Raw genomic sequence first — 27196 nt, forward strand, 5'->3', positions numbered from 1 at the left:
CACAATACCAGAGATTCAACTATCCTACAGAGCAATAAAAGCAAAAATGGCATGGTATTGGCACCAAAATAGACATGTAGACCAGTGATACATAATAGAGGACACAGAGACAAACCCACATAAATACAGTTATCTCATACTAGAGAAAGGCACCAAAAACATAATGGAGAAAAGATAGCCTCTTCAACAAATGGTGCTGGGAAAACTGAAAATCCATATGCAGTAAAATGAAATCAAGTCATTATCTCTCACCATTCACAAAACTCAACTCAAAGTGCATCAAGGATCCAGGAATTTGACCAGAGACCCTGTGCCTAATAGAAGAAAATGTAGGCCCAAATTTTCCTCATGTCATATCAGGCCCTGAATTCCTTAACAAGATTCCTATAGCACAAGAAACACAATCAAGAATCAATAAATGGGATGGATTCAAATTAAAAAGCTGCTTCTCAGCAAAAGAAGCAATCAGTAAGAAAAACTTTTCATGTAGGTAACAAGCAAATATTATGAGATGATTTTTGTCCAACTTCTTCATTGAGCATTAGGATATGAATCTGTGGATTCAGTTATTGGGGAGTTATGAAATTTTAGAGGTATTGTATTGTCTTGTTTCCTCATGTTGTCTGTGTTGCTATGCTGAGGTCTGTGAATAAAGTTGGATACATTTCTATTCTACTATTATATGTGGATCCTTTTAGTGAACAATTATCTCTTTGGCATGTGACCTGGCCACACTTATATCTCAGTGTTAAAGCCCCAACTGAACAGGACTAAAATGTTAGGTTCACTCACCAGAATCCTCTAAGAGGAAAGAATAACCAGTAACAGTAACACCATAGAAGCAAAATATATCTCAACTAATAATGACTCCATTAATAAAATTGGAGAAGTGGGAAATAACAATATGCACCTGGCTGAAAAAATAAGATTTAGTGACAGTAAATTTAACAACATGTAGTGAAAGAAATAGAAGAAGAAAAAAGTGGTGGCAGGTAACAGAAGAAAAAATGGAAAGAAAAGAAAAAAATGATAAAGGATGAGACTTCATTAGGATATGAGTCTAAAGAGAAAAAACAAAAGAAACAAAAAGATCCCACAAATTAGAAAAAAAACATGAGGGACAAATACTGAGGGAAACCCATATACAGTAAGTGACCAAAAACCAAGAACAACAACAAGAAAACTTTGAGATTTTCCCTTGCTGATGTAATTAAAAGGAACACACTTCCATCCAGTAATTTTTTTATTTTATCCATTTAAAAAAATAAATGACAGCAGAATGCATTACAATTCTTATTACACATAGACAGCACAATTTTTCATATCTCTGGTTATATATAAAGAATGTTGACACCAGTTTGTGTTTTTATACATGTACTTTGGATAATGATGTCTATCACCTTCCATCATCCTTGCTAACCCCCTGCCCCCTCCTTTTCTCTCCAACTCCTCTGCCCTATCTAGAGTTCCTCTGTTCCTCCCATGCTCCCCCTACCTACCCCACTATGAATCAGCCTCCTTATATCAGAGAAAACATTTGGCATTTGTTTATTGGGGATAAGCTAACTTCACTTGGCATTATCTCTCCAATGCCATCCATTTACTTGCAAATGCCATGATTTTATTCTCTTTTATTGCTGAGTAAATTTCCATTGTGTATATATGCCACATTTTTTTTATCCATTCATCTAGTGAAGGGCATCTAGGTTGGCTCCACAGTTTAGCTATTGTAAATTGTGCTGCTATAAACATTGATGTGGCTGTTGTCCCTGTAGTATGCTCATTTTTAAGTCCTTTGTGTATAGACTGAAGAGAGGGATAGCTGTGTCAAATGGTGGTTCCATTTCCAGATTTCCAAGGTATCTTCATACTGGCTGCACCAATTTGCAGTCCCACCAGCAATGTATGAGTGTACCTTTCTTCCCACATCCTCACCAACACTTATTGTTGTTTATATGCATAATAGCTGCCATTATAACTGGAGTGAGATGGTATCTTAAAATAGTTTTGATTTGCATTTCTCTAATTGCTAGAAATGATGAACATTTTTTCATATATTTGTTGATTAATTGTATATCCTCTTCTGAGAAGTGTCTGTTCAGGTCCTTGGCCTATTTATTGGTTGGGTTATTTTTTTTGTGTGCTTGTTTATATACTCTAGGGATTAGTGCTCTATCTGATATGTGAGGGGTAAGAATTTGCTCTTAGTATGTAGGCTCTCTGTTCACCTCACTGATTGTTTCTTTTTCTGAGAAGAAACATTTTAGATTGAATCCATCCCATTTATTGATTTTTAATTCTTGCATTATAAGAGTTTTATTAAGGAAGTTGGGGTCTAATCCCACATGATGAAGATTAGGGCCTACTTTTTCTTCTATTACATGCTGAGTCTCTGGTAAACTGACACTCTGGAAAGTCTCTGGTAAATTAAATCTCTAGGTCCTTGATCCACTTTGAGTTGAGTTTTGTGCATGGTGAGGAATAGAGATTTAATTTCATTTTGTTGCATTTGTCCATCCAGGGATTCTAGTTCTAGAATCTAGTAGCTTTGGGGGGTTTCATGGAAGGAACTAGATTTACCTGTTTCTTCCCAGTTGCAGCCCAAACAGGCCAAGCCTGAGAATGGTGTATATGCTCAGCTCCTCTCCTTCTTGGCCCCAAGAGTGTCCTGAGGGAAAGTTGGAAGCTGCATAGGTATAGTCATGCTCAGTATTTGTTTTTGTACCCAGAGATGTGGTCTGTTTCTAACAAGAGCTACCTGATAAACCCTCTACCTTGTGGACTCTGCAGGCCAGGCCATAGTACAGACCTCACTTCTGGAGTCCTTCAGTCAGTGAATTTAGGTTTTTTGTGTGTGTGTGTGCAAGAATCCAGGTTCCATGGGGCTTCTTTCTAGTGTCTCTGAACATGGCAGAAGCAGTCTGCCTGCAGAACTTGGGCTTGGTTGGGGGAGATATTGGTAATAAGCTTTCCATCAGACCCTGCCCCTTTGCTCCAGGATACTTCTTCCTTTGGAGAACACACAGCTGGTCTCTCACACTGTCATAAGTCTCAGAGTATCCATTTGAAATGGGCAGTTCTGTCCACTGCATTTGACTCTAAACACAGTTCAACAGCCAGACCAAACCTCACATTCCTGGGGCACAATCCTGCCGGTCTCATTCTTGAGCCCAGTCTATGAGGTGGGCAACACAATGACTGTGAAGGGATGTGGCTGCTGTGTCTTGGAGCTAATTTTTTATTGTTTTGCAGGGGTGTCTGGTCTCTCACACAGACATTCCTACAATGGAATCTTTTGAAATGGACTCCCCCTCAGGGCTCTAATGGACTATGCAGGGAATTGCTTGGAACCTTCTTGGTGGAAGTGTAGACAACTTTTCCAAATGCCTCTGAGCGTGGTACTGTGTTCAGGAAGGAGAATATTGCTCACATGTGTGGAGCTGCATGTAGTAAATTTTCTACCAGATCCTACCCTGGAACTCATTGTCACATACCTCCAAATACCACATAAATTTAAAAAAAAAAAAAAGTGTCCTTGGCTTCTATCTCTGAGGTAGACCACAAGAACATCCCTCCAGCTTCTCAGAGCTCTCACAAGATCTGTGTCTGGCCTTCTTTCCTAGACTCAGCTTGACTCTTGTTGGTGGGAGTCTTCTGACATAGTGAATTCATTTCACAGTTGGGTCTTGGAGATATAAAATAAAAAAGTTTGAAGCTTTTGATCTATCATGAAGAAAGCCTAAAAAAGACCCCAGTTGGAGGTAGCTCCTGGGGAGGCACTGAATATGCAGGTATATTTCATCCTCCCTTGACATCTCAGGTATAAACCAAGGCTCTCTTCTACTGAAATTATTTGTTAACTTTAGAAGGGTCTGCTTTTCTGTGGATCTCTGTGATTCTGCCCTTCATGCTGTCAGAGGGAAGTTTCCCATCTTCCTCCCAATCAATTTCCCCTAGTCCAACTGCAATCTATTTCTTTTATGAAGACTGTTATTAGTCTAAAAGCCAATCTCTGGATTTTATGTAGCCACTGGTTCTCCATACTCCATAATCAACTCTAGTGTTTTCCCATAGCCTCTTTATGTCTTTGTTCAGCCTCATACCAATTGATCTGATTCAAACTCAGGAGAGTTAGTAAGCCTTGTGTGCTTCTTGCTAAAGTCTTTTCTTTCTTGGTATCCTTTGTTTAGTTCTTAGGTGGAAATGTTGTATACTCTGCTTCATGTATGTGTGCTGTAATGTAAAAGTCAAATATAGAAACAGTATCTTACGACTTTGTCATGTTATTAAAATAGATTTTCTGTGAATTGTCAAAAGGTAGTTGCACATTTTTAAACCCTCAAAGACCTAAATGAAGCATCTGCAATAGTCCATCTCATCATGACATAAGTCAAACACTTATCACACAAGTATCTTAACATTAAAACAGTCTGTCAACAGGAAATTTTGAATCTTTAATGCTGTAGAAAGCAATTTTGATTATAAAAATTTGTTTACATTTTTTTTTTCAAATGTCCTATTTTTGGTGGGTGTGAAAAATATTGTTAAGTACACTGAGGTTATTTCCTTGTGCACATATGTACATCCATGGGTATGATATCAGTGGATATGCTTATTCCTTCCATCCTGGTTTTAGGGTGTGGGTAGCCACATGAAGATATTAGTTCGGCTTTATGTGAAGAATACAGGTGAGGCTCTCTTTAGAAGACCTTCAGTTTTCAAAACGAACTTAGTTGTCTAATTTTTAAGACTCACTGATTTCAAAATAGGAAATTTGGGAGCCTTATTAGAGAAGGGCTAGGAAATCTTTATGCAACTCATTATTGATATCAATTTTAGCAGAATAACTTTGAAAGTGTTCCAAAGCAGACTGTTGGTCATTTATTACCTTGTGATGCATTCCAAAGAGCAAAACAGTACATGGACATGTGAATGTAAGAACCATATATTATAAAAAATTGATTGGATAGAATTTTTGTCTAAAACATGTGCACTAGTATATTTAAACAGTGGAAAAATTACAACTACTAGAATATAAAACTAATGCACCAATAAAATTATGAAAAAAAGAAATTAAGTAGCTAGAGCACTTCAAGTATACATTTATTATAGAACATCAAATTTATAAATAATTGTCAAATATACAGTATCTTAATAAAATAGTTTATCAAATTTAAATTGTTTAAAAAACTTTATTTAAATAAGAAACAAACTATAAATGAAGATGTCATCAATCATGAAAAATTAAGACTTAATTAAGAAAATGTTTTTTAAAAGGAAAAAAATCAGACCATTTGGTGCACTCCTCTATTCCTACAAATCTCATCAAGGCTGAGGCAGGAGGATAGCAAATTTGACACCAGCCTCAATGTTTTAGTGAGATCCTTTCACCAAAGGAAAACTAAAAAAGATTATGTTGCTCAGTGTACAGCATACATTGGTGCAATATGGAGTACAAAGAAAAATGAAAGAAAACAGCTAGCAGAAGTGAAGAAAGGAAGGGGGGAGGGAGGAAGGGGAAAGAAGAAGGGGAAAAGGAAGGAGAAGATACTGTTGAGGCCATATTCCAGGATGTGTGTAATCTTAGCAAGTCAGGAGGCTGAGACAATAGGATCACAAGTTGAAGGTCATACTGGGATTGCAGCTCAGTTCTAAAGTGTCCCCAGGTTCAATTGTCAATACTAAGTAGGTAAGTAAATAATAATGAAAACAAAAAAGATTGATAAGCTTTACATGATAAATTCCAGCCTACTTTAAACTCGGTTTTAACCAAGGTATGACCCTCTGCCTTCCCATTGGGACCTCACCCCAGTGCCTTTGCCCCTCAGATTGGAAGGTGGCTGCAAAGGGAGAAGGGACCTCTTCTTGGGAGGGGCTATCCCCTGAGGTAGAGGGACAGCTAGGCTCTAAAGCCTCTTTCTTTCTTTACCCGTGGTGTGCAGTCCTGGCCTTGAGCAGGACTGCAACATGAATGGAGGCTCTAGCTGCAATTCTGGCCTGCCTAGGCTGATAGAGTCCTGGGGCCCAGAAAGAGTGCATGGAAGAAGCAGAACCCTAAGAAAGAGAGGCACCAACAGCACTCTCAGAGACTAAGGGGCTCTTGGGCCTAGTGTCCCCTGGACAGCAAGGCAAGACTGTAGAGTGCAGTAGATCAGCCTCGTTGCTGCTGAGCGCAGGCAGCGCTGGTCTGGCCTTGCAGGAGCTCAGAAAGGTCTTTGCACTGAGCTCAGTACTTTTTTAAAATTTGATTTGTTTTATTATTTTGTTTTTTGGTACTGGGGGTTGAACCCAGGGTGCTTAAGCACTGAGCCACATCCCCAGCCCCTTTTAAAATATTTTGTTCGAGACAGGGTCTCCCTGAGTTGCTAAGTAGTTTGGCAACTTGCTGAGACTGGCTTTGAACTCGACATCCTCCTGCCTCAGCCTACAGAGCCACTGGTGCTCCAGCTCGCCAGTTACTGATTTTTGATCTGGCACCAGGAGGCTTAAGTTTCATACAGTTCCACCTGTGCCGAGCGGCAAGCTGTGCTTGGGGAACTCCTGGCCAGCTCTCCTTCTACAGTTATCTGCTGGGACCCTGAGGTGCGCCAGGCTGTACCTCCTCTTACAGCATCGCTGACTCTGGGACTCCACCTACACCTTCTAAGTGGGCAAAAGAGCCCGCGCTGACTGGAGCTCACGCGGTGGGTCTTGCAGGAGCGAAGTCAGTGCCGACGGTTAGATCCCGTGGCACTCCTGTGCACGTGCATGCACATGCACGTGTGAGCAACAACTGTTTTTGCGGGAGTTGGCGCCCTGAGAGAAGCCGCGCCTGGACCTCAGCAGCGAAGAGGCTGAGAAGCAGCAGAGTGCAGGAGTAAGCCTCCTGACAAGTTGGGGGCATCCCTGAGCAGGTTTAGGGCCTGTGCCAGGTCTGCCCCTCTGTGCCTGGGTCCTGCCCTACGGGGGACTTGCCTCTTCCAACAGTTCTTCACACAGTAGGTGGCCTCTGACCTCCAACCTCGCCCCTGGAGAAGGATGAACACATTTTTGAAGACCCTGGGCGCCATCCAAGTGCGAGATAAGGTCGTGGGCTACAATCCCACAGGCCGCCTACACAAAGCTGCCAGGGATGGCAACTTGGCAGAAGTGAGGCATCTCCTTGTTCAAGGGAGCTGTCTTGTCAATGACATAGATAAGAAAAACAGGTAATAGAGTCCAAGAGGCCGGCAGCCCCTGGTGCAAGGGACCTCATGGGGGAGGCAGAGCCCATGGAGAAGAAGCCAGCATCATCCAGGCCATTCCCTGGAGGATAGGGCAGAAAGGTGGCCTTGTTTTACCTGGATGCTTGGCTTTAACAACCTCAGGGACTCTTTAGCACCTAGTACCTATAGACCTTGGGGCAGTCTGACGCCCAGGCCCTCTTGTTAAGCAGCTACACAAAAACAAAATTTAGCTGGTTTCCCTGGTGCGGACATATCCCCTCAGGAGGCTGGCCAGCCAGCACTGCAGAGCTGCTCACTAAGGGGACAGAGCACAGTGGGCGCCAGGACCCCATTAAGGGGGCTGAGAAGTGGTGGGAGGGGCCTGCAGGGGGCGGGATCATGCTTCCTGACACATTGGGGACATCCCAAAGCTGGGCAGTGTCTGGGCTAGGAGCTTTGCTGGGTCCACCCTTCTGTCCCTGGGTCCTGCCCTAGGGGGGACGTGCATTCTGTTCTAGCCGCCTAGGAGAAAGAGCCAGGGAAGACATGGAAGGGTCAGCGAGAAGGATCATCTGCCTGAGGCTGGAGGGAGCTGACCTGTGTCTTCACCCAGCCTGGGCCTATGCCACCTTAGCCCTAGCTCTAGCCCTAACCCTAATCCTAACCCTAACCCTAATATTGTGTCTCACTAAGAAGAATCAATAAAAAATAGAAAAAAATAAAAAATGTATTATAGTCCAGGTGGGAAAGTTCATTATATATAAAAAAAAGTCACTCATAATATAATTACACCATTATTCTTTATTGCTGTATACTTATGTTTACATTTTGTCTAATCTGCAGCCTTGTAAGGGTCTTTGATGTGGGCAGATGATTCTTTGTTCTCTGTACTGATTTTAGTTTTGCAGTTGTTTTTTACATTAGTTTTCTTAGGGTTGCCACTTCTACTCCTCTTTATGTGTTTCTTGCTTCTCATATGCTTTACTTACTAGTTCATGTGTTCTCAGTGTCTCTTGACCAATCAACCATTTTCTTAACAAGATTATTGAGAATCCCTGTTTTTTTTTTCTGCAAGTGCTAAGTTAACTTTAATGAGTTCTGAGACAGTAGAATAGAAGTCATGCATGGGAGCATTCATATTCTCCAAAGCACATTGTAGGTTTTCAATCTTGTCACCCCTTCAGGCTGACCACACTAAGGAACATTCACTAAATGCTTTAAATGCAAATCTGCAGATTTATGCTGTCCAGGTATCATTTTCTGTAGTTATCCATCCTTGTTCTTTTGTTTATTTAGGCACAGAGATCAGAACATCTGTTCACAGCATCCAAATGGTACAGGCTCTCAGTCACCAGGGTCAAGATGACTGCAGGCAGGGTATGCACAGGCTGCACAGACTGCAAGCTGCTGCCCTAATGCCCCTTCTCTGGCTTGTTCTCAGGAGACTTGGAATAGCCAGGGCCTGAACCCTGGTGTGGTGTATTTTAAAAGAAATATTCATTATTACCAAAGTGTGAGCTCTTTCTATGGTTAACAGTTTCAAATAACCAAATAAAAATGTCAGAGATTAATGATTTTTGAGTTCTACATACAATCTTTTAGGATAATGATGACACTAAGAAAGTGTTTGTAATAAAGACTTGCCTGTCTGTGTACCAAATTCCCCATCAACTGTCACATACTGTTTGCCAACAGACAAAAAGGCAAATAAATGAGTGGAACACAATAAAACAAGAAACACCCAAATATCTGAAAAAGTTTAGAATGTGCTACTGATGACATAACATATTCATAGAAAAATAATTATGTGTCAATGAAATATGTAATAATTGTAGAAAACTAGCTGGATTTTTATGTCACAAAAATAATTCCCTGATACAATATGGATTATTAATTTTAAATAATGCAAAATGAGAAAAATGTTAGAAGAAAACACAAATCCTTCTGTATACATTTTATGTGGACAAAGTTCTTAGGAAAGAATGAACTGAAAAATAAGGCTTCCTTTTGTTCTTTCTCTCTTTTAGTTTTTAATTTTGTTCCTGGGGTTTGATCCCATTACCTTGAGCTTTCTATTCGAGTGCTCTACCACTAAGCTGTATTCCAGAACACCTGAATCTTATAATTTAAATTAGGGAAAGTACTTTTTTTCAGATACACAAGTGACCTGTGTATATAGGAAAAAGGACTTTGTGTCCCTGGTAAGAGAAGGAATTTAAGTTTAACGATAGATGAAATACAGTTTTTAGCTACAATACTTGTGAGGATGAAGAGTAGTGGTACTTATGTTGCTGCTTAAGGGTTGAGTTCCTTATGAATTCTCAAATAAATGATAGTATTGTACATTTTAATGTTTATTTCTGTACATATCAATTTCTTTACATTATCTTTAGGATATTATAAAATATGCACGACTTAATATAGCAGTGTGTTAGAAAGGACTCATAGAATTGATTGTAGTCAGAAAATGCAGTGCATTCCTAGCATGGAATATAATGTGTCCATTGGAGGAGGCAAATATATAGATGTATGTTGACCTAGGAAGATGTCTTTTTGAATATCAAGTGAAAATTAAGCTTGATTGTACAGAGACACAAATAGATTGTGGTCTCATGTTAGGCACAAATATGTACCAAATGTAGTAAAATTTATTATTTTCAGAATTCAGAAAGTAAAAAGTTTTTCTTTCATTTAATGTTTATTTTATTTCCAATATTTGGCAATTCTTCCTTATCTTTATATTTGTTTCTACCTTAGTTTCATTGACAGCAGTAAATATGCTCTGTATTAATGCAGTATTTTGACATTTTCTGTGTTCTGCTTGTTTTTACCTTCCTTATGGGTAGTTTTGGTAGAATTCCACATTGGCTTCTACTTTTCCTTTTTCTTAACTGTTATTTATACAATGATTATGAGTAAAATTTTAGTGAGAACTTCTTGTTAATAAAATAATCTTTGGGAGGAACAGGATATGAGTCTTGTTTCTGTAGATTACTATCTTCAGCCAACTTTTAGCCTCTTCAGAAGAGAAGGTAATCTTTTCATCTGTGCTTGTAGATGTAAGTTCCTATACATTACATGTATGTTTCATTCCATAAAGATTTAGTTCATAAATGCAATTGTAGATTTATCATTTTATTTTAGTTACATTCTTAAGAAAGTAAAAGAAAGCAAATATAAATACTGTGAAAGTATTGCTTTAATTTATTAAACTTTTGTTTAAAAATGCTGAACTCCCCACCAGGCACCTAAGTCTGTAATCCCAGCAACATGTGAGGCTGAGGCAGAAGGATCACAAGTTCAAAGCCAGTTTCAGCAATTTAGAAAGGCCCTTAGCAACTTAGGTAGACACTGTCTCAAAATAAAAAATAAAAAGTGCTGTGGCTGTGGCTTAGTGTTTAAGTGCCCCTGGATTCAATTCTCAGTTGAGAATGACAAACAATCAAAAAATACCTTACACTGAACCCCCTCAAGTATACTTTATCTGTTCTTTCATTTCATTTACTCACCATTCATATCCTGAATACCTATTATATGGTTGACATATTTTACTATTTCTCAGGTCCTCCTTTCTTAAAAACTTCATGTTTTCCTGACTGGAGATTTAAAACTGAAATAATAGAACTCAACTTGAAGTGAAGCATTTTCTCAGGCTTTTAAAAAAAAAAGCACTTCTGGAGATAAGAGTTTATAAACTGCCCATTTGAAAAGTTAAGATCACATTAATACTGATACTAAGTATGGGATATATCTAATTTACTTAAGTGCTACAAATCTAAATACTGAACAAAGTGAACCATACTAATTCATTTGAATCATACATTCCTTTTGGCTTTATGTTTCTTGAAAAAAAAAAAGAAGAAAACTTTGCTTTAAATTTGGTCTTTTGCTGTTTTCTTATTCAGCCCTCTTTATCTATAGTACTTTTATAGCTGAAATTTATTTAAATGTCACTCATATGACTAGAACTGCCATTGACCAATTGTTTTATCACCTTTCACTTAAGGTAAGCCACCATGGATTGGTGATGTTTCTTTATTTTATGTATGAAGAAACATTTTAAACATTGAAATACTTAGTCCTTAAAATAAATCTGAAAAAGTATTAACAATACACAACCAAAATCAAGATTCACTGGTGTCAGAAGCAATGGTGCATACTTGTAATCCCAGTGATTTGGGAGGGAAGGTGAGGCAGAAATATTGCAAGTTCAAGATGAGCCTGGGCAACTTAGTGAGACCATAGCAGAAAATGAAAAATCAAAAGGGCTCTGGATATGGCTCAGTGTTGAGTGCCCTTCAGTTTGATCCTTAGCAGGGGGGATGGAGGGGGAAGGAAAGAAGTCAGTGGAACAGGCAGCTAGAATGAGTTGATCTTTCATTTATTTAGTAATAACAGCTAGTAAATATTGTTGTTTCTTCTGAAGAAATTATTTTCAAGGGAAAGGAATTATATGCTATCTAATATTCACAATGGCATGAATAATTGTCTGTTTTAAGTGGGAGCTCTATGACCTCCTAAAAAAATCTTACTTTTGTAGGACCCCTCTACATTATGCATGTGCCTATGGCCAGGCAGAAGTGGTAGCTTTTCTAGTAAAGAACAAATGCAACATTCACCTCTGTGACAGTGACAACAACACACCTCTGATTAAGGTAGGTGTAGCAAAGTATTTCTGTGAGGGATGAACTATATTTACATACTTAGAATAAAAATTGATTAATATCATTTAAATATAATTAGTAAATCCTATGGAATGTTTGTGTTGAATTCTTGGAATTGACAATCTATTTCTTGGTACCAAACCAACAGGCCATCCAACAGCAAGAAGAAGAATGTGCAACTATTCTTCTAGAAAATGGTGCCGATGTAAATGCCCAGGATACCAATGGTGGAACTCCTCTCCACCATGCTGTCTGTACTAACAACACATCAGTTGCAGCAAAACTGCTTTTACATAAGGCAACTATTGAAGCCCAAAACAAGGTATACATCCCCCATCTTTATTTCCCAAATATTTGAAATACATTTGTTTTGACAGTGATATAAGTCAGCAAATGTTGTTCATAAGCAGGGTTTTCATGATTAGAAGAGTAGAAAATGTTGGAACTTTATTTATCTTATGGATATATTTAGCTAATATAAGTATATATAAATCGACTCCACATTTAAAATTCAGGAGAGTTGTGTGGAAATATGGAGTTCAAGCTCTCTTGAAGAACCACATGAGATCTCCTTTGAGCCCATGTTACTGGGTGCACTGTGCTCAGGGTGCCCCCTTCATACCAGGCATGGGTGTTCCCCGGTTTGTGCTGGCAACCTACAGCATTAATTCACTTGGAACCCCATACTTTGCCCTATAAAAAAGTTTTATGACTCCTATTTTATATTATATTTTGTTTAAAATTTCATGATTTTCATGGTAGTATCTATTTATAAGAATTGGCTTATGGAATGTATTAATCTCTTTCAAATGGAATTGAATTTAAGAATTTATAAACTGATGTTTTTCAAAACTTTTACTTATATGTAAGATGCATATTTCCATTAGAATTTCTATAAGCTTCATTAGGTTGCTCATAGTTAGAGGTGGATAGCATACACATTGTGCAAGCAGTATTGCATCTTTGTCTTCAGCTTTGTCTCTTAAGCATGTGGGTGCTTTGGTCTTTTATGATGCTAAAAATAATTCATGTAGATCAGTATAAAACTTTTGTTGATACACAACATTTCTGAATTGCATTTTGTCTAAAATTATAAATAGCTTTAAGTAGCAATTCAAATGGAACTAGAATGAAAAAAGAAATTTGGTAATGTGGATGTGCAGTATGGTCCCAGGATGATTATTATGAATACATTTTGTATTAACTTTCTAAAGTGTAAGATTAATATCTTTGATCTTATAATAGGAGAAAACACAGGTACCAAATGAATCAAAGTTCATTTGAAGCCTCTCTTTTTTATTGAATTATTTATGTATTCTAATTTGTTGTATATGACAGCAGGATGAAATTCATTTCATATTATACATATAGAGCACATTTTTTCAAAGTCTCTGGTTGTAACCAAAGTATTTTCATACCATTAGTGTCTTCATACATGTACTTAGGGTAATGATGTCTAACTCATTCCACTGTCTTTCCTACACCCATGCCCCCTTCCTTCCTTTCCCTCCCCTTTGCCTTATCTAATGTTCCTCCATTCCTCCCATTTTTCCCCCACCATCACCATGATGAGTCAGCATCCTCATATCAAAGAAAACATTCAGCCTTTGTTTTTTGGGGCTTGGCTCACTTAGCATTATACTCTCCAACGCCAACTCATTTTTACAAATTCCATATTTTATTCTCTTTTAATACTGAATAATATTCCATTGTGTATACATATCAAAGTTTCCCTATCCATTCATCTACTGAAGGACATGTGGATTGGTTCTACAATTTAGGTATTGTTAATTATGCTGCTATAAGCACTAATGTGGCTGAATAACTATAGGATGCTGGTTTTATGTCCTTTGGGTATAAACCAAAGGAGTGGGATAGCTGGGTCAAATGATGGTTCCATTCCAAATTTTAAAAGGAATCTCCATACCTCTTTCCAAATTGGCTACACCAATTTGCAGTCCCTCCAACTATGTATAAGTGTGCCTTTTCCCCCACATGCTCGACAACACTTATTGTTGCTTGTCTTCTTGATAATTGCCATTCTGACGGGAATGAGATGAAATCTTAGAGTATTTCTGATTTGCATTTCTCTAATTGCTAAAGATGGTGAACATTTTTTCATATATTTGTTGATTGATTGTATATCCTCTTCTGAGAAATATCTGTTCAGTTCCTTGGCCCATTTATTGATTGGGTTATTTGGGAAATTTTTTTTTTTTTTTTTTTTTGGTATTGAGGTTTTTGAGTGCTTTATATATCCTAGAGATTAGTGCTTTTGGTAAAGATTTGTTCCCATTCTGTAGGCTCTATATTCACTACACTGATTGTTTCTTTTTTTAAATTTTTTTTATTTTAATATTTATTTTTTAGTTTTTTCGGCAGACACAACATCTTTGTTTGTATGTGGTGCTGAGGATCGAACCCAGGCCGCAAGCACGCCAGGCCAGCGCGCTACCACTTGAGCCGTATCCCCAGCCCCTGATTGTTTCTTTTGATAAGAAAATTTTTAGTTTGATTCCATCCCATTTATTGATTCTTGGTTTTAATTCTTGAGCTTATAGGAGTCTTATTAAGGAAGTTGGGGCCTAATCCGACATGATGGAGATTTGGGCCTACTTTTTTGAAGCTTCTCTTTTAATTCAAGACCATATTTTTCTAGTGGAGTGGGAGGGTCTTATGTTGTTTTCTAGGATCTTGAACTATATAGAAGAGAGACAACAGGGTTTGTGAAGCATGGAGGTACCTCCCATGTTATTGGATACCTCTCAGAACTTGTACCCCTGTAACTTTAATACTCCATAAGTGAATGTCTGCCAGGAAAAAGTGTTGTCAATTTGGTGTTAGCAATGGTACAGATATTTCCTTAATAATGGATGCATAAGGCACAATTCTGTGGCATTTCTCTGATAGTTAATCAATGAAATTTTTTGATGAAGCTTGGTATTTCTGTAAAACTGGAAATTCTTTGGAATATTGATTGTTATGACCAACTCTAGAGATAAAAGTTTAGCTCATTAATTCAATAGGATTCTTAAGACCTTTTACTACTGCACTTTAGGAATGGGGTCATTGAAAAAAAAAAAAGATACATTCATTATCCTCAAGAAGTGTTTTGTTTTGGGCTGGAGCCGCCAATCCGCGTCCTGGAAGGAGCGAGCTGCGGGGTTCGAGCCAGTGAGTGAAAGCGGCGCCGCCTGCCGGTCGCAGACGCGGCAATGCTGTTGTCCCCCGCCTCTTCATTTAGGGCTCTCGGAAGGAAAGAGGGCGAGCAGCGGGTATCCGCGCCGCGCCTCTTCGCACGTCTGTCCCCCAAATAGGGCCCCTTATCCCGGCCGCCCCCGTCCCTGCGCGGACTGGGCGCATCTTTCCGGCCTCACCGCGGCGCCCAGACTGTCTAGCGTCCCCGTCCCGGTCCCCAGTCCCTGCCCTGTCGCCGGAGCGGTCACTGCCCCGCCCGCCGTTCTTCCGCTGCCACCGCTGCTGGCACCATGGGCAGTGAGCAGAGCTCCGAGGCCGAGAGCCGACCCAACGATCTGAACTCCTCAGGGCTATTGAGTGGCCTAACTTCCCCAACAAATACCAAATTGGAGAAACTGGATTCTCAGCAGGTGTTGCAGCTGTGCCTCCGATGTCAGGATCACCTGCACCAGTGTGCAGAAGCTGTTGCTTTTGATCAGAATGCTTTGGTTAAACGAATCAAAGAGATGGATCTGTCTGTAGAAACCCTCTTTAGCTTCATGCAGGAACGCCAGAAAAGATATGCGAAATATGCTGAGCAGATCCAGAAAGTCAACGAAATGTCTGACATCCTCCGCCGCATACAGATGGGCATCGACCAGACGGTGCCGCTGATGGAAAGGCTCAACAGAATGCTGCCTGAGAGCGAGCGGCTAGAGCCCTTCAGCATGAAGCCGGAGCGAGAGCTCAAGCTATAGCACTGCTGGTTCCCACCTGCCAGGCTGCTTTTAGGAGGCAGAGATGCCAGTAACCCAGAGGACATTTGGAGCCCAAGTCCTGTGGTATGACCAAGGCCTGAAGCTGGTACAAGGTCTGGGTCCTCACTGCAGTGGACACTGCATGGACTGCCACTGCCAGCATGGACTGTCTTTGCCCATCTCCTTCCCTTGATGCGAATGCCCTGTGTGAAACGAACAGAACTGATTCTTGGTGATAACTGAAGTTGGAACATTACTAGAAATTGTTTTAAATGCTGCATGGAGAGTTATTTTTTGTTTTTTTATTGACAGTATATATATTCTAGTGTAGCTACTGGAGTGAAAACATAGAAAAAAGGGAGAAAAATTTTTTAAGAAGCTATGTGTCTTCAATGCCCTTGTGAAATTTTACTCAGGCTCTGGGTTATGGGTTATAAACATGAAAAAAAATTAAAAAAAAAAGAAGTGTTTTGTTTTGATGGGATGTGATGGCAATCACATAATACATTGTAAGGTGAAAGAGCAGTTCATGTGAAGTGCAGGGTGCTAGAAGGAAGAGGCTGCTCTTCATTTATTTTATATAGTATATGTTTATGTTCCTGAGGTCTAAGATTTTCAGTTCAATTGAAAAATAAGAAAAAACTGTTAATAAATTGTTCTTGTTGTTTTCCAGGATGGCTGCACCCCACTTTTACTTGCCCTAAAGGAAAACAAACATCATATGGCAGAATTTTTAATTAAGGCGAAAGCAAATATACACGCGGTTGACATGAGAGGAAGGTATAGTAATTTATTCTTTAAAAACACTCACTCAGGCCAAACATTAAATTAATGGGAAGGAGAATATTAATTTATACATATTGGATTAGAGTGAAAAATATGAACACAAACCATGTTTTAGGTAGAAATATTTGATTTTGTTGTTCACATATGTTATGGTTTGGATATGAGGTATTCCCCAAAACTCACCTGTGAGACAATGCAAGGAGGTTCAGAGTAGAAATAATTGGGTTGTGAGAGTCTTAACCCAATGAGTGAATTATTCCCCTGACAGGGATTAACTGATTAAGGGAGTGGTAACTGAAGTGTGGTAGGGTGTGGCTGGAGGAGGTAGGAATTGGGGGCATGGCTTTAGGGTATATATGTTTGTGTCTGGCAAGTGCAGACCTCTCTCTGCTTCCTGATCACCATGATGTGAGCTGCTTCCCTCTGCCATAATCTCTTGCCATGATGCTCAGTCTCACCTTGAGCCCCTGGAAATGGAGCTGTCTTCTATGGACTAAGACCTATGACACCATGAGTACTTGAATAAACATTTTCTCTTCTACAATTGTGCTGGTTTGGTTCTTTAGTCATAGTTGTTAAAAAGCTGACTAAAACAACATGATCATATATGACCAAAAGTTTTAAATAAGTATAGATTTTGGCATTTTTGCTTCAATAATGAATTTCTTAACCTCTGTATTGAATTTTAACTTCCATTTTTTATGCTTTTCCTTAAAATGGTATATTGAGCATAAATAGGCTTTGATAATCTTTCCTTTTCCTTTTGGATGGCTCTAAATTGCTTTGTTTGAAGAATATTGATATTAACTTATTCCTAATTGAACATTAATTGCTGTTGCTAGATGTTGTTCATTTTCTAATATATTTTGATGGTATTCTTCCCTTTTTTCAAGATTTTTTATTCTAATTAGTTATGCATAGCAGTAGAAAGCTCTTCAATTTATTATACACAAATGGAGCAGAATTTTTCACTTCTCTCATTATGCATGGAAGTAGGATCACACCATTCGTGCAATTGTGGATGTAATGATGTCCAAATCTTTCCACTGTCTTTCTTATGCCTTTATTCCCTCACTCCTCCCCTTTGCCCAATCCAAGTTTCCTCCAGTCATCCCATGCTTCCCCCATATGGATTAGCATCCATTTATCAGAGAAAACATTTGCCCCCACTTTTTTGAAATTGGCTTATTTTGTTTAGCATAATTTTATCCAACTCCAACCATTTACCTGTAAAAGTCATAATTTTATTCTCTTTTAATTGTAATATTATGTTGTATATATGTACCACAGTTTCTTCATCCATCCATCTATTGGAGGGCATCTAAGTTGCTTCCACAGTTTAGCAATTGTGAATTGTGTTGCTATAAACATTGAAGTGGCTGCATCACTGTTTTAAGTTTACTGTTTGAAGTCTTTAGGTTATAGGCTGAGGAATGGAATAGCTGTGTCCAAATGTGGTTCCATTCCAAGTTTTCTAAGGCATATCCATACTGTTGTCCAGATTGGTTGCACCAATTTTCACTCCCACCATCAATGTATGAGTGTGCCTTTCTTCCACATCTTTGCCAACACTTATTGTTGCTTGTCTTCTTGATAACTGCCATTTCTGACTGGAGTGAGATGAAATCTTAGAGTAGTTTTGATTCACATGCTTTTCTTTTTTTTAAATACATTTTTTTTAGTTGGAGATGGGCACAATAGCTTTATTTTATGTATTTTTTTTTCCTGTGGTGCTGAGGATCGAACTCAGTGCCTCACATGTGCTACAACCCCAGCTCTGATGCTTTTATTTCTAATTGGCAAGGGCTGAGGGAAGAAAAACAGCTTTAATGGCACAAACATTTCCTTTAAGGAAAAAATAGGTGTGTGATGAAGAGAAAGAAGATAAGCTTTAAATTCTCACATGACTGTGTTGCATTTCTAGCTTTCCTAGTTACAAAGTGTGACACTTTGGAAACATTACTTATCACTAAATATATTTCCTGATATGAAAAAGAATGAAACATGTTTGAAGGGTGGTACTAAGATGATACATATAGCATGATTTTAATCCTTACCAAATGCTTGTTTTCATTGTTATTAACTGAAGCAATAATGATGGATTATCACCATTATTATTATTATAGAGGTTGTTTTAAGTCTGCTCACAGCCTTTGTTTGCTTGACTTTTAGCTGACTATGAGTTATAATATATCACATCAGACTGAGGAAGAAATGGAGCATTCTTCATTGAAATCTCTTGTTTGCTTCAGATAAATAACCTCATCTCAGTTATTGTCCATCAAGTGATTTTATTTTTATAACTTGTAATTCCCCATTGGGACAAGAGGTTTCCTCTTTGTTCTTGTCCATTTAGACTGAGAGATGATTTGCAGAGCTGACCCCCCAAGATGCTTATGTCTGTTAAGATATGTAAAGGAAGATACTAAATTGAAAAGATACATAAAATTAGCTCTTAAAGTACCTAATAACAAAGTTATTTCTCCATTATTTTAGAACAGCCCTCATGCTTGCAGTGAGGTATGAATCACCAGATATAACCAAGCTTCTTATTGAAGGAGGTATTGATGTTTTTGCGGAAGATGTGGATGGAGGGACTGCATTATGTTATTCTGTTGCTAGTGGCTGCAATATGTAAGTGTTTTAATTAAATACTAATCAACGTTAAGTGGAGGTTAAAAATAAGCACAACTATTGCATCTTATATATCATTTAAGTGTTCATAGTTCAAATATGTTAGGAATGGCAGTTACTGAGTCCCTTCATCAGCCATTAACACTGCAAAAGTCTAGTCTAATTAGCAATAATGATTAGTGCAGGACATATTACAGAACTTTTTTCTTTTTCTGCTGGTGTTATGGTGTTGAGGATTGAATCCAGGTCCTCAATCATGACCTCTCCCACTGAGATACACCTCCAGCCCATATCTCAGAACTTTAAAATGTTTATTCTTATAGATCTCAGCATTATCCACTTCATTCCAAGTATAATGTCTCCTACAGCAACTGTGATTTTTCTTATTAGGTATTTGCAGTTTTAAGTGCTCAGTTTAGTAAAAAATTTCCTTACTTTACTCTGGGACCTAGCTTTTCCACTATCATTCTTGAATCTCCCCAGAATTTGTGAATTCCTTAAGTTCAAGGAAGACAGTTCTCTTTTACCACCCAGCTGGAAGGGAAAAATGGACTTTAAAATCATTATATATTTATGTCATTTCTGTCAATTTTATTGCTGCAGTGTTGATATTAGAACTGGTTAACTTTTACTACCCAGTTGTCCTGACTGATCACTATCCCTAAGTGGAAATACCAGTGTAGGTTTGAAAGTTACACTTATTTTTGTAGTTCCCATTTGCATGTGTGGTTATGCTCACTTATGATTCCCAAAGCAGCTGCATTCTGCTTTGGCATGTGAGCCATCTAGCTTTAGTCACACGCATAGTGAGCAAACCATGTCCTCCACTTAAATCCTTACATAGAGCCCATGTGTTAGCCAAACCCTTCATGGTGAGTTATTCTTTGAGGCTTTCATTTGTCTTTTCTGCAAATATTTGTTGGAATCATTTAAAAACTATCAGATACTTTAAATAATGTCATAGGAAGAGATCAGTTTCCTTTCATGTTTGCTAACAGATTAATTATACCCCAAAGCCTCATTATGTCCTGTGAAGCACCTTTCTTTGATAAGGGGAGGTCTCATATTACTGTTTCCAAGAGGGAAGTGTGATGACTTTTATTGGCATCTCTAGTAACTTTTCAATTGTGATGAAGATTTCTCAAAATCCTTGCCCATCTGCTTGAAGGTTTCAGAATATTTCAAGTTCTGCCTCACTGGGAAGTCATTAAGCAGCATTCTAAGTTCTAAGAGAGTTAAGATATCTAATTCAGTTAAGCCCTATAGTGACACATGAGTATCTGTGTATAAAATAGGATTTTGTCATCCAAGGCAGTTGAAGATGAACACGCATCATTCTAACAAAGATCTGCTGGTTCAAAATTTGACTTGATAGACAAGGAATAGTAGCAGGCCAAGTCAAATTTTAACCATTTGTTAATTTTCTGCCCTGGGTGCAATTGCTTAGTTTCATAACAGGGGAAATTATATTATGTAATTTAAGGATATAATATATTCATAAATAAGTTGGATTACAAATTATTCCAATGCTGATTTGCCCTAAATTATAAGGCCTAAAGAAGAACACAGTCAATATCCAAAATAAAACCTAATAGTATTTTCTAATAACTGTAACTTTTGAATATTAAATCTTGTGATAGCAATTGGCTTTCCAAATAAAGAAATATTTATTTCATTACTATTTTTCTTAGCATGTTTTAATATTATCTCCTTAAATCTTCATAACAACCTGGTGAACTAATGAAGTATGGTTTAATTTTTTAGAAGGAGACTTGAGCCCAAGTGAAATGACTTGTGCAAGATCAAAGAGCTATTGTTTACAGAGAGAGGATCTGAATTCAGAACACTTTTCTTTATGTCAAGCTACTCTAGTTAATGTATTGAGTGGTATTGTCCTTAATGCATAATTATTTCACCTTTCTTTTTTCTTCTTCATTACAAGCCTATGATGCAGTGGAAAATGCCTTAACTTCAGATACTTGGGACCTGGGGCAGGAGGATCACTTGAGCCCAAGAGTTCAAGACCAGCCTGGGCACCACCATGGTGAAACCTCAGCTCAAAAACAATACAAAATGAAAACATAAAACCATACAAATAACTATATGGTTACTAGAATATTTACTGCGTCACTGATCTGGAGTCTGGGAAGTCCAATATCAAGACTCCAGAGGGTTTAGCCATTCTGATTCCCAGGTAGTGCCCTTATTATATCCTTAGGTCATCTAAGATTGAACGACAAAGAGACAAAAGATAAATAAATTTACTCTTCTATAGTAATACTAGCCCCATGCATGAGGGCAGAATCCTGATGACCAAATCTTCTCTCAAATATATGAATTTTTAATATAGTTACAGTGGCAATTAAATTTCAATAGGAGTTTTAGAGGGAACAGACATTCAAATGATAACAAGAAGCAAGGCCTGACAGGCGTTAAAATGATTTTCTAGAACTGGTTTATTTGAACCTCTGCACAATTTTCTGGTGGGAAGATGGAGGTATGAAAATGATCTTCCCCAATATAATTATTGCTCCCATTCCAGGCAAAGCAGAGCACACATATTTCTTCTACAGCCTATAGCCCAATATCAGAGCCACCCATGCCCTCTGCTCTTATCTTATAGAGAAAGATGCAATACATTTAAAATGGAAAGGTGAAGCCCTGGAGCTCCTGGGCACAATGGAAGCCTGGCTGGGGCACAAAGCCAGGAAACTAGACTGGCTGGTCTGTTCCAGAGGAAGCTGGCATCTCATTCACTTAGAGTTGTTTTTTCTTTCTCAAATTGTTTTGTTTCCATGGTTTCATTTTAGTTTTATTTCATCCATGTTTGTGTACCCAGGAAATAACTATGACATTAAAAAAGTGAATTATTAGTCATACTCTGAATATGAATAAACTTTTAACTACAATCTCAAAGGAAATTCTCTACTAGGGTATAGCCTTCCAGAAATCCCAAGCCATAATTAATGCCTGCACATCCAATATGCTCACATGGGCTAGGAATGTTTCTCAGGAGTAGAGCACTTGCCTAGCACACACAAGGCCCTGGATTTAGTACACCACAAAAAAATTAAAAAATAAAGAACAACAATATTTACATTTTTTGTCATCACAAATACTTTTTTTTTTGGTGGATAAGTTTTCCCGTCATGTCATATTTTTAATCTATGGCTTTATCTTTAGAATCTCAGTTCTTTTTTATTGATTTAAAAAAATGACAATGGAATGCATTATAATTCTTATTACATGTATATAGCACAATTTTTCATATCTCTGGTTGTATATAAAATATGTTGACACCAATTCATGTCTTCATACATGTACTTTGGATGATGATGTCTATCACATTTCACCATCCTTGCTAACCTCCTGCCCCCAGCCTTTCCCTCCCACCCCTCTGCCCTATCTAGAATCTCAGTTCTTTTAAATTCTGTTGGTTCCCTCTACCCCAGTATTTCTAGTTTATTTATAACTATATAACAACAGTGTTTAGGCCTGGCTCCAGTAAGGTTAATGAACCACAATTTCCTAGGGAGATGGTGGTGATCCAAGCTGTGTCATTGGAAGTTGTCATCTATTGAATTCAAGAGGTTCTGGACAAACAATAGATATTTGAGTCCTTTGAAAATCATTAGCCAGCTTGTTCTGGTGCAGCACTTACAGTGGAACTGCCAAGGTAGGCCCTACAGGGAAATACCGGAATATCCATCATGGTTTTTATTCTTGGGGAGATTAGACTATATAATTGGGGAGATAAAACTGAAAATTGTGAACTAGCAGCAAGTGCCAAAAAAAGTGTAGTTCAGTGTTAAATGAGGGAATTTGGGCCCTTGTGCTATAGTGTTTCACAGCAGAGGTGTCTGTGCTGATAAATTTTATAAGCAAAGGAGTTGAAGCTTAGGCTGTGCTTTTTAAATTGATGTACTTAGATAGTTAAAAGATGAGGGAAAGGCATTTCAGCATTGCATTCCAAAAAACTTGACTGTAAACATACCTAAAAGGATGAGAATGATGTGTTTCCCTAATAAAAAGGAAGATTTATGCCACAGCTTGGGTCACCACAAATACAGTGATGACCTGGGAGCAGTTGCCACAGTGAGTAAATCCAGCTAAGCACAAAGCCCCAAGGGCAAATCCAGGTTCAACACAAACCATCCCAAAGAAGCAGCTGAGCTCATGCTAAAGCAGAGGTAGGGGTGAGTTCTGGGTCTAAGCATAGAAACCTGTGGGCTAGCAAATTGGAGAAAACAGAGTGTTGGTTAGTTTCAGCACAGAATTGCTGAGACAGGGCATTTCTAAAAGTGAAGGAGCCAGGTGTGGTGGCACCCACCTGTAATCCTAATGGCTCAGGAGGGTGAGGCAGGAAGACTGCGAGGTCAAAGCCAGCCTCAGCAACTTAGCAAGGCACTTAGCAACTCAATGAAACCCTGTGTCTAAATAAAATATAAAAAAGGGGCTGGGATTGTGGCTTAGTGATTAAGCACCCCTCAATACCTAGAAAAAAAAAGCAAAGGAAACTTGCCTCTAGGCAACACTGGTCTGTCCTCAGTGCATCCTTCAGCCTGTTGTAAGAGAATCTGACCAAAGCAAAGGTCTCTTTGGGCAGTGGCTCAGTAAGGAACTACAGGCAGAGGAGAAAGCAGACTGTGTGAAAGCTCCAGTAAGATCTTCACATTCCCTAAGACTGGGAGTTGCTGAAGCTCATTGCATAGAAAAAGTTTGACTTAAGAGAGGTGGATAGTGGGGGAAAGACCCCCCCAGTGAAGTGGGGCAACTGTGAGTCCAAGATAATTACTGGGTGTGAGCTGATAGAGACTGGCTGAGTGTGGGCCATGGAGCAAGATGCTTGGATGTTTCTAGTTTGAGTGTTTGGCAAATGGCAGAATATCGAAGGAATCAGGAAAGCTGGAGAGGAGACAGGGCTCAGGCATTTTGAATATACTGAGTTTGAGATAATGGTGGATAGTCAGCCAGTAACTGAAATAAGGAACTAGAATTGTAAGCAAGCAAGAGAGTTATGAAGATCCTTACCAGAGATAAAATGGTCAGATACCAAGGAGAAGAGAGAGATCAGGCAAAACGCTCAGGACCAGACAAAAACACACGGTTTTTAGAAATATATAGAGCCTGATGTTTCTTCAAGTATGTTCTCAGACACATTCTTCATAAGAATCCATGTTTATGCTGTTGGGAAATACTGTTAAACTTAGTAGCCTCTAAGAGATGTACTTATGACTAGTAAATATCTGATTTTGAGAATTTGCACTGTAAAGAAACCTCTTTATCTTTAACCTAATAGGCCACAAATTTATTTTGATTTAAAAATACTTTTGCAAGTTGCCAGTTAATAATCCTGTTTTCTTTGCTCCAGTTCACCATGGACTCTGTTTAGTAGCAGATCTCTCAGGACAAGAACTTTGTGCTGATTGTCATCCTGACTCATGATGCAGCCAGGTTGTGTGTCATTTATGACTTCAGAGAATAAATATGGAATGTGAGATATAGGCTATTAGTTAAAAGAATGCCTTTCTCCAGTACCTAATACCTTGTAACTCCAGATTTATCACGAAATGAATAAGTATGTAAAATGATGTTTGTCAGGAGCATTGAAAATGACAAAAATTTTATCTCACAATAATTTAAGTTACAAAAGGGAGTACATTGGCTCACAGAATCAAGAAGTTCTAGGACCTACAGCACAGACCAAACCAAGGGCTGAACACATGTCATGATGCCTATTCTCTCTCCTCTCTGCCATGCCTTTTTCTGGGGTGGCTTCCTGCTCACAATGCAGTTCTCCACAAAGTACATAGTTTTCACAACTGGCAATTCCAACAGAAGGGGCTTGTCTCTCCCTGTAATTTCAGTAGAGTGCTCCAATAGGTTGGCCAGGTCACATGCCCACTTCTGAGCCAGTCACTGTGGCCAAGAAATAGAATATTGCAATAGGTCAGATGTAGGCCATGTCTTCACTCCTAGTGTGAGATAAGAGAGATCTGTATTATTCCCACTCACCTGAAACATAGGAAATAGAGAGGGAAGACAGAAATCCCCCCAACCAATACTGAATAAGTAAAACATGACAATGTGATTTTGGTGGTGGGGATTGTGGTGATTTTGACAGTTAGCTCCAGACCCTTCCAGGTGATAGCTGATGATCTTTCTTTCAGATTAGGAATTTTTGCCATTCAGGACTGTTTTCAGGTTTATTTTGTTTTGCAAATAGCACAACATTCATGAAAAATAATCCTTACAAATGCAATTAGGTAATTAGGCCAATGGTGGTTTAGCATTATCTTTCTTTTAATTTCTGGAATGGAATTAAAGAAATACATCCTTCACTTTCCAACTTTATGTAGGGAAGATCTAAACATGCTTGTGCAGTCTTCTTATGAGACTTTCCAGGGTTCTAAAGAAATATGAAGCCAATTCTTCCCTGACATCCCTGTGGTGTCATTGAGATTCAGTGGGTTTTACCCTAAAAGAATTGACTAATATTGCATAATTTTCATTAGTTTAGATATTTGTTTAAAGAAGTGCATTAAGGACTGTTAAAGTGCTTACAATTTCACATTGGTGGCATGGGTTGAATAACCTTTCCTTAAAGAACAACATGTATAAAGCCCTACAAGAAAAATTAGAGACTTAAATAGGTTTTGTGTTAGGCAAAGTGGAAAGTAAGTGCTGCATTGAATTGTGCGTCAGCATTATGTCAACTTCATGATGATATCCAAGACCACCAATAAAAAGAAAACCTGATATAACATCAGAAATAAACAGGTATTCTAGTCTTGTTTGGGTTACGTGAGCCTATACAATCCTTAACAATGTTTAAGGACTGTTTTACAGCAATCAGTAGTAGCTGATTATTACTATAATTCTGGCTCTCTTGATCCTAAAATATAATATATTCCATATTTGCAGCCCATAATTATTTATAAGTTTAAAAACCAATTGTATATCTCTGTGACACCTCTGGATTGATGGTTTGAATAAGACTCAGATTGCTCTCCAGGTGAAATAGAAACCTGCCTCATGATTCTGAACATAGCTCTGATCTCACCCAGGCTCAGCTCAAGGAAGGATGGATGGAGAGAATATGAAAATATATGTGTATAAACATATTTTTTTTTATTGGTTGTTCAAAACATTACAAAGCTCTTGACATATCATATTTCATACATTAGATTCAAGTTGGTTATGAACTCCCAATTTTACCCCAAATACAGATTGCAGAATCACATTGGTTGCACATCCACATTTTTACATAATGTCCTATTAGTAACTGTTGTATTCTGCTACCTTTCCTATCCTCAACTATCCCCCCTCCCCTCCCCTCCCATCTTCTCTCTCTACCCCATCTACTGTAATTCATTTCTCTCCTTGTTTATTTTCCCATTCCCCTCACAACCTCTTATATGTAATTTTGTATAACAATGAGAGTCTCCCTCCATTACCATGCAATTTCCCTTTTCTCTCCCTTTCCCTCCCACCTCATGTCTCTGTTTAATGTTAATCTTTTCTTCCTGCTCTTCCTCCCTGCTCTGTTCTTAGTTGTTCTCATTATATCAAAGAAGACATTTGGTATTTGTTTTTTAGGGATTGGCTAGCTTCACTAAGCATAATCTGCTCTAGTGCCATCCATTTCCCTGCAAATTCCATGATTTTGTCATTTTTTAGTGCTGCGTAATGCTCCATGGTGTATAACTGCCACATTTTTTTTTATCCATTCATCTACTGAAGGGCATCTGGGTTGGTTCCACAGTCTAGCAATTGTGAATTGTGCTGCTATGAACATCGATGTGGCAGTATCCCTGAAGTACGCTCTTGTAAGTGCTTCATGGAATAGTCCGAGAAGGGCAATAGCTGGGTCAAATGGTGGTTCCATTCCCAGCTTTCCCAGAAATCTCCATACTGCTTTCCAAATTGGCCGCACCAGTTTGCAGTCCCACCAGCAATGTACAAGAGTACCCTTTTCCCCACATCCTCTCCA

The 27196-nt window shown here is 38.5% G+C and overlaps 2 protein-coding genes across 3 annotated transcripts; both read left to right on the plus strand.

Annotated features, from left to right (window-relative positions):
* Positions 1 to 228: 228 nt before the first annotated feature.
* Positions 229 to 19834, plus strand: LOC107161067 (ankyrin repeat domain-containing protein 7-like). 2 transcript variants are annotated; one of them, XM_048786297.1, is made up of 5 exons: positions 229 to 468; positions 11725 to 11839; positions 11997 to 12170; positions 16457 to 16563; positions 19066 to 19834. In XM_048786297.1, the coding sequence occupies exons 1-5, from the start codon at positions 419 to 421 to the stop codon at positions 19205 to 19207; spliced, it is 588 nt and encodes a 195-aa protein (XP_048642254.1). In that variant the 5' UTR covers positions 229 to 418; the 3' UTR covers positions 19208 to 19834. The 2 variants fall into 2 exon arrangements, with proteins under 2 accessions (XP_048642254.1, XP_048642255.1); XM_048786298.1 differs by having other exon boundaries at positions 230 to 486.
* On the plus strand, positions 14967 to 16056 carry LOC107161068 (BLOC-1-related complex subunit 5-like). The gene has a single exon (XM_015507585.2). The coding sequence runs from the start codon at positions 15337 to 15339 to the stop codon at positions 15781 to 15783; it is 447 nt and encodes a 148-aa protein (XP_015363071.1). The 5' UTR covers positions 14967 to 15336; the 3' UTR covers positions 15784 to 16056.
* Positions 19835 to 27196: the final 7362 nt, after the last annotated feature.

The sequence above is a fragment of the Marmota marmota genome, unplaced genomic scaffold (genome assembly GCF_001458135.2).
Source record: "Marmota marmota marmota unplaced genomic scaffold, marMar, whole genome shotgun sequence".
Taxonomy (NCBI): Eukaryota; Metazoa; Chordata; class Mammalia; order Rodentia; family Sciuridae; genus Marmota; species Marmota marmota.

Excerpts from the sequence above, each read along its gene's own strand:
- LOC107161068 (XM_015507585.2), top strand. The coding sequence starts at position 15,337 with ATGGGCAGTGAGCAGAGCTCCGAGGCCGAGAGCCGACCCAACGATCTG.
- LOC107161067 (XM_048786297.1), top strand. The coding sequence starts at position 419 with ATGGGATGGATTCAAATTAAAAAGCTGCTTCTCAGCAAAAGAAGCAAT. Across the intron at positions 12,171-16,456 it reads CTATTGAAGCCCAAAACAAG|GATGGCTGCACCCCACTTTT; the intron begins GTATACATCCCC and ends GTTGTTTTCCAG. Across the intron at positions 16,564-19,065 it reads GCGGTTGACATGAGAGGAAG|AACAGCCCTCATGCTTGCAG; the intron begins GTATAGTAATTT and ends CCATTATTTTAG.